Here is a 13,933-nt window from a genome sequence, read left to right on the forward strand (position 1 = left end):
CCCAGGGACTGTGGGAAGAGACACAAACATCACTCGGCAACATCTTTCTCAACCGGGTGGTCTCGCAAAGACCCATTAAAGGGTGGACAAAAATCAAGACGTCGCTCTAAAAAGTACAAATTCGGTGAGGCGCATTACACGGGACATTACGGTAAAAATGCGCTTGTTATTGTGCGAACTACCGTAACGCGCAGCGAATGTTGATTAAGGAAGGAAACTAATGCAACATGTTGAGTCAGTGTATCACAATTGTTTCGACACAAATCTCCCACAAAAGACAACCAAATCAAACAACATAATATGCGTAGTTGCATGTCCGTTACTCAGTCTTGTGAAGGGCAGTAAGACACAACAAATGATAAAGTAACATACCTGCAATGAAGGTCGTTGCGCTCGTATACTTGGGAGCTGTCAGACACAGCACATTGGTTGACACATTATTCTGAGAAAAAATAACTTTAAAAACGCAAACTAGCAGCAAAAAAAAAGTGAACGTTGACCAGAGAGGTGCTGTTTGAAAGGCGGTCAGTTGGTAGTTTGGCCAGCACGCGACTGACTGTGAGAAACGACACAAGAAAAATGCTTGCCTTTCTTCAATGAAATACAAACGCCACACTCGAGCCTCCGGTGATGTGTCAGCCACCGGAGGGGAGGAACGACCTTGTTGCCCGGTGCGGTGACGTCGTAGGCAGGAAAGAAGCCACAGTCAGTCGGCGAGAAGCGTCCGACTGTCTGTCGGCAATTTTGCACTCATCTCCCAACTTAAATCGCCTTCTCGCTTCTGATTGGCTCACGCAGCTGGGGGCCCGTGTTGCGTTCAGGTACGCCCTGTAAATTTTTCACATTTAAGTATATTTCGGCATGATTGATCATTTGGATTTACAAGACGAAAACTAAATGTTGGTTAGAAAATTTGGGTAAAACGATAAAACGTGCACACAAAGCACAACAATACAAGATTGTATTTATATTGTAGCGATGCTGAAGAAACATACTGCTGCTTGTAAATAGTTGTGTACACTTTAAGTACAGTGTTCCTTCACTTTTCGCTGGTGATACTGTAGAGGTTGACTCGAAATGTTTATTTAATTATTTATTCAGGATGCTTTATTTGGATATAGAGGACTTTCTTATCTAATTTTTTTTTTTTTTAGGGGAAAATTTTACATTCCAAAAATAATAGTGGTATTGATACTTGCAGCTAACCAAAAATATTAGCTAAAACTACAACAATTATAAACCCCCCTGTCAGAATTATTATCGTTGCTAAGATATTTACATTCATATTTAATGTAATTTAGCCGGATACCGTAATTGCCTGAGGCATTTTTCAGACATACTTGACATTTGTCGGTCTGCTGCTCTAAACAAACAACACACAAAACATGCAAAACAGGTCATGTGGCTAATGCGGCTCAGGCTGCCTGTGGGAGAAAAAAAACAAACAACCAGAGTTAAATGTGAGCTCACAGCGACTACTGCTGTTTTGTTTGAGGAGGTGCATGCATACTTCATCAAGCAAGGTAAGGTAATCTTAAAAAAAAAAAAAAAAGTCTTATGGAACTGTTATATAAAGTCCCCAAAACGTGTCCAATTTATTTAAAATAAATAAATAAAAGTGTCTAGGAAAGGTTATAAAAAGTCAAAAAAACTTTGATTTACAACCAAAAACATATTTTTAAAAAAAAGTCTTGATGAACTGTTATAAAGAGTCCCCAAAAATTTAGATTCATAAAAACAAAAAAATTAAGACAATTCTTGAGGAACCGTTCCAAAAACTGATTCATAAACAAACAGTCTTAAGGAACTGTTATATCAAGTCCCAAAAATGTATTTAATTTATTTAAAAAATAAATAAAAGACTATATTTAAAAAACAACAACAACAAACAAGTCTTTAACGGTTATAAAAAGTACCAAAAATATCTGATTTAAAAAAAAAACCACGCACTTGAGATTTCCAAAACGGGGAGCCATTTTGTGTTTGCCTTCAATTGTATCTCCAGCAACAACTTTATACTTGATTGGATTTTGCGTGACATTGTTTCTTGGCTACATGCCCCCCCCCGTTTCCTGAAATGAGATTTATTTTCTTTGCGCACCATCTTTCAGCCCGCATGAATTGTAAGAATGATTAATGATCGTGTCCTCGCATCAAATAATGTATGCATCGCTTGCTGTAATATTGAGTGACACGTCATCAGAGGTGATGTGAATTGAACTGAAGCACACATTGACAAACACACACAAATAGAGCTTGCGTTTATTACAACAAAAGTCATCTTTTCCTGTCGCAGTAATAATGCTGAACCCAACAAATAAATAGCCTTACGTGACAAATCTTTCCACTAATAAAATGTTATCTTTATTTGCTTTATTGATCCAGTTGTGTTTGTAGACAGGAAGATTACCCGACCACTCACGTTCTTGTTTTTCCTGCATTATAATGCTCACTCATGATCCTCCATTTTGGTAGTTTAGTTGGGTAACACCATGCCGACCTGAAAAAAAAAAAAAAGCTTCTCATGAGCGGTTTTACATTTTAAGTGGAAAAGTGGAAATGCTCAATCCTATATGACAGAATAAAAGGCTACAAGACAAAATAAGAGCAACAACACGAAGGATCCAAACCCAGCCGCGACATTTCCTCCTCGTCTACCTTGTCCGCGCTCATTCTGGGACACCTCCAGTTGTACAAATAGTAATGAAGCCTCTTGCCACTGAAGCCGAACTTGAGCTTCTCCAGGAAACTTTTGTTATCCATCACGTCGGCGGCAATAACCACGTCAAATCCTTTCTGCCATGAAAAGTGACAATCAATGTGATTCGCCCCCCCCCCGCCGAAACAACATTGTGACTAAAGCGACCCACTCACAGATTTGACCAGAACCAGCGTGTCCTCCACGAGCTGGACAAGGTCGCCACCGGCGGCAGACGCCGCGCAGAAGAGGTGAGCTGCTGTCATGCTGCCGTGAAGTTGGCGGTTGTGCACGTTGGATGAGATTTGATAGAAGCTCACCAGATCGGTCAGCGCGCCATCATCAGCCTGTGTGCGCGATTATTATTATTATTATTATTATTTTTAATCGTAATTAATCGCATGACTTCAATAGTTAACTCACGATTAATCACACATTTTATATACGTTCTAAATTACAATAAAATGTACAATCAAATATTTTTCATAGTTTTGTTAGCAAAAATGTAGTGCTGTCAAAGTTAAAGCATTAACTAATTAATTAATCACATTTCTTTTTTTGCAGATTAATCACACTATTAATTTAAAAACGACGTGCATTCAAGTAAAGCATTTAATAAATGTTTGCGTATGACATTCAGAATATTTGTTCATGTCAAACTATTGGGGTCACCCCCCCACCCCCATTTTAAATTATGCAAGTAATTCATTGATTTAAAAAAGGACGAGTGTGCACTGTGCAGCGGATAACTTTTTTTTGTTTTTTTTTAAAGACGTCCTCAAAACATTAAATGCCGAAAAAATTAACACATAACAGGTGCTGGTTAAATTTGGCGGGCAAAAAATGTTGATAAAAAGCCTTTTTAATTAAGTGATTCATAAAAATTCTAAGATGTGATTAATCTGATTAAAAAAAATAATCGTCTGACAGCTCAACTTATAATTTATAAATTGTAATTAATCGCATGTATTCAAAAGTTAACTCACATTTAATCGCACGTTTTGTACAATATAATATTTGCTCTAAGTTTTCATACTCTAGTTTAAATAAAAGTAAATTAAGAAATATGGTTACATCTTTTAGTCATTGATAAAGTAATTTCATCATAATTCATAAAAATTGAGTTAAAATGAAAAAGATGTACTATACTGTAAAAAACGAGTGTGATATTGATTTGTGTTGGTCATTTTTCTGCCACGAGATGGCATAATTGCATTTGTAAGACATAAGTGAAAGCTCAGTGCATTTTTCTTTTCATATTAAGAGCCATCTCATCTTTAACATGAAGTAATAGTGAAATTCTGCACATTTTTAAAATGGTAAAATACAGCTTTCTCCAAAAATATATACATTATTATTACATTGATTACTGTAAAATGTTGCTGTGTTGCAACTGAAATTCCCCCAATATAGGCTTTTCTAGTAAAGGGCAGTCAATGAATTATTATTTAAAAAATATATAGTGGCGTTAAACAAACTTTAAATTAACTCAAAATGACCGCACTAATTTTGACCCCCCTATACATCCCATTCCAATCTTGATGTTTACGGACCTCTACCACGTAGGTGTCAATCACATTCTCCCTGGGCAAGAGCCAGTGCGCAACTTCCTCCAGGGACCAGTTGGCCTTGAGGTGGAACTTGCTGAGGTTTGCTTGGAGAAGCTTATGCGCCCTCTCAGTGTCGTTTTTAGTCATGGGGCGCAAACCTGCCGTCTTCGTGCTCTTGAGGACGACAAACAGGACAGGAAATAAAAACAAAAAACAAAAATTCACACAACTTTAAAGGTGCTTAAAATGGTCCGCCTCTGGGTGGCAGCATGCACCGACTTCAGGGAGGCGGTAGAACTTGAGAGCTCTCTGCAGGGGCATGTCTCCTCGGATCCCGGGGTATTGGAGCTGCGTCAGCTTGCGGAGGTTCAGAGGTCGGTGGCACAATCTAAAATGACGGTCAGAATCGGAATCCGGATCAAAAAGCTCCAGTGGTTGGAGTTATGTTGCAATGCGACGGCCAATTTGACATTCTTCACTCTGATTTACTAGACAGCTAAAACCAATCGGTCAAGTACTGTAATTATATGACTGTTTTCATTTATTAGAATTATTTAGAAAAACTGCTATACCACATTTTTGTGTTAAAGACCAAAAATAAATAAATCAAACTCACTTTATCTGCAAGGAACTTAATTTGCAGATAATTTTTCGTTCAGAATCAAAACAAGCAATCTGTAGTAAGTGGACATTTCTAAAATCAGTTCCAATTCAATTCATTGTGCCGCATCTTCTGGTGTGTCCACCGGGTGGCAGTATAATACAGTAATTGAGACATAAACGGGAAAGAAGAAGGGCTCATTGAGCCGCTGTAATATAAATCCTTCTTTGCAGAGGATAAAGAATAAATACCTCGGTATTATTCCAGATTTCCAAAATAATTTCGAATCAAAAGCGCCCGTTTCGATTTACAATTCACTTTGATTGATATTTGATTCAGTTAGGGATTTTTTTTTTTATCAGTTTGTATGTTATATATATTTATATATTTTTAATATAATATTTAATTCTTATTTAATTTAAATAATTGTAAATATAATGAAAAACATTTGGAATTGTTTTCATAAATGTAAGAAAATACTTTTAAATTCCCGTGAAACTTTTAAGTGAAGTATTTTCATGTAAATTTATAGGGAAACAATTTATTAAAATGATCAACTTATGGTTTTATGAATCTATATCGGCCTATGAATTGATTAATCGATAAAAAAAAAAAAAAAACCTGTGAGTATTGTAATTTGGCCCCATATCGTCTTGTATTAAAACATCATTTGTATATAACATACCATCTCCTGCTGCTAAGTGCTAGCACGTTAGCATTAAGCTAGCATAAGGATTGAGTTTAATATTGAATTCTTATTTTATTTAAATCATTGCAAACGTATTTAAAAAGATTCATAATTGTCTTAAAATGCAATAATTCAGGGCTTTCATAAATGTAAGATATATATATATATTTATATACATTTTCATGTGAATTTTCTGTTAGCATTAAGCTAGCATAAGGTCAGCTGGATCAACTGCTGTGACGAGTGAATGGTTCCCCTCCCCCTTTGGTCAAAATCATGATGTCTCGCAGCGAGTTCCTCCCACGTCAAATTGAGCAGCTGGTGGAGGCCCACAACACCAGAGGGCCTAGTTCTAATCCTAAACCGGTTTCCCTTTAAATCTAAAGATGAATCAATCATCGCTCTCGGGTACCTGCAGGAGCTGAGCGGCGTTGGCAGCACCACGGAAGCCGCGTACAGCGCCTGTCCGACGCCCCGCTGCCGGACCCGTCTGGCCAGCTCGCGGATCAGAACCGGGGTCATCCGCTTGAGGCGCAGCTTCTTATGCACGCACAGAAATTTGATCTGCGCCATCCGCTTCTCCCTGCAGAACAACATTTTCAACTTTTATGGACACTGCTGACAAACTGGAAGCGTTTTATTGCCGCCACTAAAGTTCTCACTGCTAACACTGTAAATCTGAAACGCGGTATATTTCCTCAAAAAAAGTTGCAGCAGTCAAGTTTATTCACTCCACCGTATTTTGTGTATTACATTATTATTATTTTTTTTTTTGCATGAGTACTAGAGAAGCGGTACTCAAACTTGTGTAATGGAAAGTAAGCAAAACAGCTCACTGCATTTGATCAGACAATTAAAGGTCATTCTTGAAAGCAACATTCTCCAGCAAATTAAATCGCAAGTCTCCCAAGTGCCCCCGGGGGCCGCGCTGCTAATCAGAGGACCATGTGGAGCACATCCTTCAACAGCTCCAGCCAACCGCCGCTCTTTCATAGTGGCAAAATGTTTGCCGGAAAATAATTGGAGGTTTTGGAACGCTTGTTTTTTTTTTTTTTTTAACACTTCCTTGGATTTTGTCGCACGCATGGGCGGTTTTACAAGGTGGCAAGGGGTGGCAGCTGCCACCTTCGCCAAATGCTCTGCCACTTCAGTAGCCACACATACCGTTGGCAATGGATCGATCAATATTACATTCAAAATTATATCATATATATATATAAAAACATAATTCTCTCCATAGCTTATATATATCCTAAATAAAAAATAAAATAAAAAAAACAATAACAATATAACAAACAAAAATGATATAATAACAAACAAATAGATAAATAAATAAAACATAAAAATATAGCAAATAGGTGTGTCAGGCGATCACATTTAATCGCATAATTTCAATAGTTAACTCACAATTAATTGCAAATTTTATATCTGTTCTAAATGTACAATACAATGTACAATAACTTTTTTCCCCCTAAGTTTTCATATTCTTGTTAACATATAAGTGAAAAAAAAAGTTACATTATGAGAAATATGGCTGCATCTTTTAGTCATTGATATAGTAATAATTCATAAAATTAAAATTAATTAAAATTAAAAAGGTGCACCGTACTGTAAAAAAATAGCGTGATATTGATTTGTGTTGAGTTCCTTTTTCTGCCACTAGATGGCATAATTGCGTTTGTACGACAGTGACAGCTCAGTGCGTTTTACTTTTCATATTAAGAGCGAGTTACTTGTGAAATTCTGCACATTTTTAAAATGGTAAAATACAACTTGAACCCTAGTCTCCACAATTATTTGTATTATCATGAAATTTATTACTGCTAAATTTTGACGTGGGGGCGGTCATTAATCACGCTTTAAAAAAAAATGGTGACGTTTAAAGGAACTTTAAATTAACTCAAAATGAACGCATTCATTTTGACACCCCTAATAGCAAATAAATGAAAATCTAAATGAAAAATGGTTGCATCCTACCATTAATCAGTGGACACGGCTAAACTGAGGCAAAGTGTGGCAACTGAACCTCCTGTCACCCCAGGAGTGCCACAGATTGAGTCTCTGAGGGGTCGTATATGACCCACAGGCCTTAGCTTCGCCAACACCCCCCGCTAACTTCAACACACTGCACATAATTATGCGCTACTTACGTGTCATATATTTGCACATCTGCGGGGACGGCGGCGATGAAGCCCACTAGCTTCTTATTGGAATCCACTCTGACGCCGCAGTGCCACTGTTCCAGCCAATTTGGGGGCTGCAAGACCCTGAAAAGGGAAAAAAGAAGACGGCGCCGTGCAATATGAATGAGAAGAAACGTTCGGGGGAGCTTTAACAGCTCCCGGCGTTTGAGTGTGGAATGAATTCACCCTCTCGCCTCGACCTCGGGGCGGAGGAGCGCGCAACTTCCAGGAATGTTAATTATTCATTTCAAAGTAAGTGATATTATGTTTGGATGTAAGTGCTCCCCGAAGGTATCGATAGCATTTACGTCGATTATAGAAGGCGGCTGGGCTGCGAGGAGATTAGAGCGGCAGCGGGCTTGTTACAGATACGGGCGGCTCGGCAGGGGTTGAGTGGAGGCGGCTCGGCTCATGACGAGGCGGAATGAAATATGCAGCGAGTGGAACGGCGGCATGGCTGCTGCTGGACGCTGTGAATGTCGAGCTTGAAGGACGTCACGCGAGCCCGAGAAGGCTTCAAGTGAAATGGTGGCAACGAGAAAAAAAAAAAAAAAAGGAACAGCGGGCTTTGGTCTCACCATTGTAGATACTCGGCCGAGAAGTCGTACGTGACGGTGATGTCGTCGCCGTCGCCGTCGCCGTCCGTGTAGTTTTCATTGAGCAGCGTGCAAAGTTCTTGCATCTGAAAAAAAGGAAAGATGCAAGTGAAGCAATTTTTCCTTCAGCCTCGCTGGAGCTGGCAGTGGAACCAAAGTCCACTTTGAAGGGGAAACTTTTCCCACTTTGCCACTGTGAATAAGACATCACGAACAGACAGATTGCATACCAGCGAAGGCCTGCGAAGGTCCAAAGTGTCCCACGAGAAGCCTTGAGGCAGCGAGTAAGGCTCCTCCCGTGCACTCGCTTCTTCGCCCTCCGTTATTTGCCCGTGGCGGATGACGACTTCACCTGTTTTCACGACATAAAACAAATAGGATGGTCAATTCATCTAATACTTACGACGAGGGATGTTTGACACCACTTTTTTTTTCCAGTCCGAGTAGTCACCGATACAAAACAATAATATATATATATATCTCCAAATATAGCATTCTTCCCCTTAAAATTGCACGAAATTAATGGAATATCAATATCGGCCATCACGAGGACCGATACGGTGAAATTAGGCTACCAATACGATACCTGGTATAAGTACTCGCCCATCCCTAGTTTAGATACATAACAAAATATTAACACTGATTATTTTATCGGACAACATTTCACAATGAAACAAAAAATGATTAGGGATGGGTGAGTCAAAACCAGTATCAGGAACTCTCGTGGACGTTCAGGAACTAGAAAATAGAAGAATCAAAAAATTGCCATTAACTCAAAGGCTCTTCTTTCATCTGAAAAAAAAAAAAAAGATATTTCTTTCGGTTTCCGTTTTGCAGCAATTAGCACTAGAGTATAGCCAAGTTTCATCATCATTCACAAATCTGTTTAAAACTGTTGGGAAAATATTTTTTTTGCAACATGGCCCTGGTTGATCTCTTATACTCTGCTGCCACCTGCTGGCCGTTTTTGTATAAACTACAATTGCTTCAACCGTTCTCTTCAGGTCAGAGGCTGCATCAAAGTCTTCTATGCTCTAGCATTAAAAAACAACAACATAAAAACGTATAAATACGTCTTTGGGATATATGGTCATTATTTTTTTGGGGGGGGGGTTATGAATGAAAAGTGCTAGTGGTATTGGTACTTGATAACAGTATCGGTGACTACTCAAAGGGTGAGTAATTGTAGTGGTAGCGATGTGAAGGGGAAAAAAAGACTGGTTTCAAACATTCACATTCAAATTGACAGCGTGGAAAATGCACAAATTGATTATGATTGAGTTACTGTAGTTTGGCCTGCAAAATTGGTCAATGGTTGCTTTCCAGATCAAAAGCAGATTTTTGCAAAAGTCTGCTTTCATGGAGGATCTGTGAATATTTACTGATGAGAGGCTAAAATCCCAAGGATTTGGACAAATTTCACTGAACAAGTCATCGATGACCAAAATAATTGTCAATCCATTTGATAGTTGTTCGATTAATTATTGCGCCTACAACAAATGCAGGCTTGCTCTTGTTTTTTTTTTTTTTTTTACCAAGTTTGGGAACGGGCTGCGTGTGCCAGAACTTGTAGGTGCGCCGCATGGCCTGCTGCAGCGTCCTCGGCATACTTTGTCCAAAAGAGAAAAGATGGAGGGCCCTTTGGATCTCCTGCTGCTTGCTTTCGGGTAAACAATCCAGCTGAGAAGCAGGACAGGCAAATAAATCCCTTGGAGTACAATCAACACAAAAGCCGACGTGCGAAGAAACAGACCTTTTCAAAAACATCTCGGGGTCTCTCCGCGCTCCATTTATCTTGCTTCTTCTGCTTCTTTTCACTTTTCTTTGGACCGCCGCCATCACCTTCCGCTACATTATTACCACTATATAACACAAAAAAAAAAAAAACATGACATCCACAATACGCGATTCTTTTCTACTCGCACGACTAGTAAGCATCCTTACCCCAAATTCAAATCAGTCATTTTGAAGCTCCCCCAGCTGAATAAGCCTGAGCTGTTTTTTTCTGACACGACTCTTATCTCAGCCGGCACGCGACGGGCGGGGTAACCGTTGTGTCTTAAGTCACCCAACCCAACTCGCACCCGGCGCGGTAGATAAGTGAGTCCCGAGGCCGAGCGCTCGGGCGTACCTTCTCACGCTCTTCATATGTCAGGCGGCTGCTGAATAAAGCTTACAGCGGTTTGATCCGCTGAAGCTTAATTGGCTGCCCGACTCCCACATTCGCTCTTCGTGCATCGTGAGACCAAATGAGTCTGCAGTTTGCTCTTTTCCCATCATGGTTGCTAATTATCATCACAAGGTGGCAAAAGTACTCACGCTCGCTACGAAAGTAGAAGCACAGGGCCTTATATAATTTTTTTTTTTTTTTAATAATCAGACTTGAAAATCAGAATTTAAACCAGAGGTAGGGAGTCACGCTTTAGAGTGCCTCATTGTTGCGACATGGAAAGCCCTTAGGCAGATATGCATTGGATAATAAAGACGCGAGATTAGGTAGCATCCATTTTTTCAGGTAATAAAAGTATTATTTGATTAACCGTTGAGAGTTGAGTGGGGCGTGGCTTCAGCGCATTAAGCCGACGCCCACAAAGAAAACGGCTCGATTTTTCACCGATTTGAAGTCTCGCACTGAACACTCGCGTCATGTGAAAAATTTAGAAGACGTCTAGTGAGGACGCTTCCCGCCAAGGTTATTATAGTTGACAAAAACTAACAACCTAAAAATAAAATGAGAAAATAATATATTAACGAAATGCAACAAAATATAATAAAAATGAGAATGTTTTAGTTTTGTCTGTCAATTAGTATTATAAATAACTCAATAACTCATTCCCAGCCTTTTTCACTGAAGCAACCCCCTTCACTCCCGGCTGTTTTACTGGATTTTGACAGATTGTGCAAGGCCCACAGAATATTGTGTTCTATTGCTATAAAAACATGGAACTTACCAAAACAAAGGTTAGTCTCTTCTTTCAATCGAGAAAACACAACAAAACTATATTTCTATCGGTTTCTGTTTTGCAACAATTCAATTGCAGCTAAGTTTCATCATTATTCATAAATCTTTCAAACAGTGGGGGAAAAATATTTTTTGCAACATAGCCTTGGTTGATCTCTTATAATCTGCTGCCACCTACTGGGCATTTTTTTGCAATAACTACCATTGCTTTAAGCATTCTCTTCAGTTCAGAGGCTGCATCAAAGCCTTCTGTATACTCTAGCATAAAAAAACCATACAAAATGTATAAATACATTTTTGGTACCATGGCAAAATTTAAAATAGAATGTTTTTATACGTTTTTGGGAGCACATGAGTTAACTTCTGGTGTTCATTTTAAACGCATTTATTTTGGTATTGGTTTAAGTCTGTACCAAAGAGGAAAATGCCAAACAAAAACTAATATTAAAACTAATAACTAAAGAAAAATGAATCAAAATAAATGAAGATAAACAAACTGGCTCTAAAAGCTTATTGTACAAAAACAAAAATCCAAAATTATATTCTAGTTCTTATCCTTGCTACTCTATTCTGTACACCATCTTGCTTTCCTTGCACCCCAAGGGAGACTTTCTCGTCCTCCCTGTGGAGTCTGCTCCACCCTCCTGGTACCCGTTTGGGGAGGACGCTGCGGAGTCCAGGTTGCTTTGCATCCGCATGTGCTATAAATGCTGCAGCTGCCTTTGATGAGAGTGTTGCTAATTGAAATGTACATAAAAGACACACGCAAGCTGTGCTTTTCACCTTTAAAAACGCATCAGCCCGCAGTTATTTTTGTCTCTATGCACTTTCTGTTACATGACGCACAAACTCAGGTCACGGAGCAAATTCATTTGGTTTGTCGTTAGTTTGTAAGCTTATATTGCATCATCCTTTCATTGATTAATTTTTCTACCGCATCACTTTTAGGTGGTTCAACTTGGTAGTAAAACTCTTGACCATGTGACCTGACGATCTCTCGCAGCACATGAAGTGAAAGCCAAGGTTGAATGGAGATCAACATTGCAAAGCCGTCGTTTTACTCGTTCACTCCCAGCCATTTTCGCTGAAGCAACCCACTTCGCTCCCGGCTGTTTAGCTGGATTTTGACTGATTTTGAAAGGCCCACAGAATATTGTGTTCTATTGCTCGAAAATATGGAACCGAGCAAAAGAAAGATTTGAGTCTCTTCCTTCATCAGGAATAAAAAAATTATATTTTTATCTGTTTCCGTTTTGCAGCAATTAGCATTAGAAGATAGCTAAGTTTCATCATTATTCACAAATCTGTTTAAAACACTGTCAAAAAGAGCTTTTTGCAACATGCTGGTTGATCTCTTATACTCTGCTGCCACCTGCTGGCCGTTTTTGTAATAACTACCATTGCGCTTCAACCATTCTCTTCAGAGGCTGCATCAAAGTCTTCTGTATGCTCTAGCATTAAAAAAATAAAATAAAAAACATTTATTTATTTATAAAATACGTTTTTGGGAGCAAATGAGTTAATCTCCATTTTCCGCCACCGTTTCCATCCCATGTCCTTGAGAGAGCAGCTTGAAGAATCTCACTCGTCGTAAATACGAGACGGGCTGCCAATAATCACCCGCCACCGGCTGGAACAGTAACGCCGAGACCTCCGTCGCAACAAGGAGAGAGCGCCAGCTGTGTTTTTTTTGCACAGAGCTCAAGGTGAATGCAAATGCCTTTGTGTCTCCTGGCTTGCGGAATTGCATCCATCTCTGCCATCAAGTGATTTAGGGAGGATTTCTCAATCAGGATGATACTGAGCCATGCATTGTTGTTTGGCAGCATCATGCACGCTCGCCCAATAAAATGTTGATTAGGGCCCAGTCAGACAGGCATGCGGTAATTGTGATGGCAGGAAAACACTGATGCTGCTTGGCTAATTGTCACAAGCCTAAAAAAAATAAATAATAACAAGCAGGGTGCCAATCACTTCTGAGAACAAGTCTTACGAATAAGTAAAAAAAAAAATATTATTTTATACGGGCCATTCGAGATTTGTTACAATGGTATATTATAATTTACCCAGACTCACAAACACACGACGTCACACGCGTGACTTAGCACATTTGCTTCAGTATCTTTTGAGAACGGAAGTGAAAAAGATAAACTACTTATATATGTTAACCTAAGACAATAAATATCTCAGGGAGGTTTAGTATCTACGTCTCGTCTCACCTTTTTGACAGAGTCCCGCCCCTCACGTCCGGCCCCACCCCCTTTACCCAAACATGGACGTCCTATGACCTCATACTTCCGGTGGCTGAGAACATGTCACAACATGCCCTATGTTGACCCCGCCCCCTATGTCCAAATACGGACTTCCTATGACGTCATACTTGTACGTTCAGACATGTCCCAACACGGACGTCCTATGATGTCATACTTCCGGTGGCTGAAAACATGTCCCGCCCATGTCCCTTTTTTGACCCCGCCCCTTCACCTAAATATGGCCCTCCTATGACATCGCACTTCAGAACAAGTCGGGGACATGTTTGAACGAGTCGTAACTTGGGGCGTGTGGTCTCAATTATTGTTGCGGTAAACATTTGGAGGTTGCAGATTAGCTGTCATTAAGAGGCACATATCAGGAATGACAAAAGGAAGATTGGAC

General features: G+C 39.5%; 2 protein-coding genes across 4 annotated transcripts in view; both read right to left on the reverse strand.

Annotated features, from left to right (window-relative positions):
• Positions 1-751, reverse strand: part of svild (supervillin d) — a 41,477-nt gene extending 40,726 nt beyond the window's left edge. Inside the window, exon 1 of one of the 2 annotated variants that reach the window (XM_086065196.1) lies at positions 373-751. The gene's annotated coding sequence lies outside the window, so the exon portion shown is untranslated. The remainder of the gene's footprint in view (positions 1-372) is intronic. The other variant, XM_086065197.1, reaches the window with a different exon arrangement.
• A 1,493-nt stretch (positions 752-2,244) lies between these two features.
• The window catches only part of LOC147156513 (glycylpeptide N-tetradecanoyltransferase 1-like), a 156,460-nt gene continuing 144,771 nt past the window's right edge, over positions 2,245-13,933 (reverse strand). The window contains exons 1-12 of one of the 2 annotated variants that reach the window (XM_086065199.1): positions 10,261-10,396; positions 10,070-10,178; positions 9,852-9,996; positions 8,547-8,668; positions 8,299-8,402; positions 7,688-7,804; positions 5,950-6,120; positions 4,528-4,636; positions 4,252-4,422; positions 2,875-3,045; positions 2,659-2,796; positions 2,245-2,500 (exon numbers count right to left, since the gene is read on the reverse strand). In XM_086065199.1, the coding sequence (XP_085921325.1) occupies positions 2,477-2,500; positions 2,659-2,796; positions 2,875-3,045; positions 4,252-4,422; positions 4,528-4,636; positions 5,950-6,120; positions 7,688-7,804; positions 8,299-8,402; positions 8,547-8,668; positions 9,852-9,996; positions 10,070-10,178; positions 10,261-10,280 (1,401 nt within the window). In that variant the 5' untranslated portion in view covers positions 10,281-10,396 and the 3' untranslated portion in view covers positions 2,245-2,476. Of the gene's footprint in view, positions 2,501-2,658; positions 2,797-2,874; positions 3,046-4,251; positions 4,423-4,527; positions 4,637-5,949; positions 6,121-7,687; positions 7,805-8,298; positions 8,403-8,546; positions 8,669-9,851; positions 9,997-10,069; positions 10,179-10,260; positions 10,397-13,933 lie in introns of those variants that run through there. The other variant, XM_086065198.1, reaches the window with a different exon arrangement.

The sequence above is a fragment of the Leptonotus elevatus genome, chromosome 20 (assembly GCF_054856555.1).
Source record: "Leptonotus elevatus isolate MCC_2025b chromosome 20, RoL_Lele_1.0, whole genome shotgun sequence".
Classification (NCBI taxonomy): domain Eukaryota; kingdom Metazoa; phylum Chordata; class Actinopteri; order Syngnathiformes; family Syngnathidae; genus Leptonotus; species Leptonotus elevatus.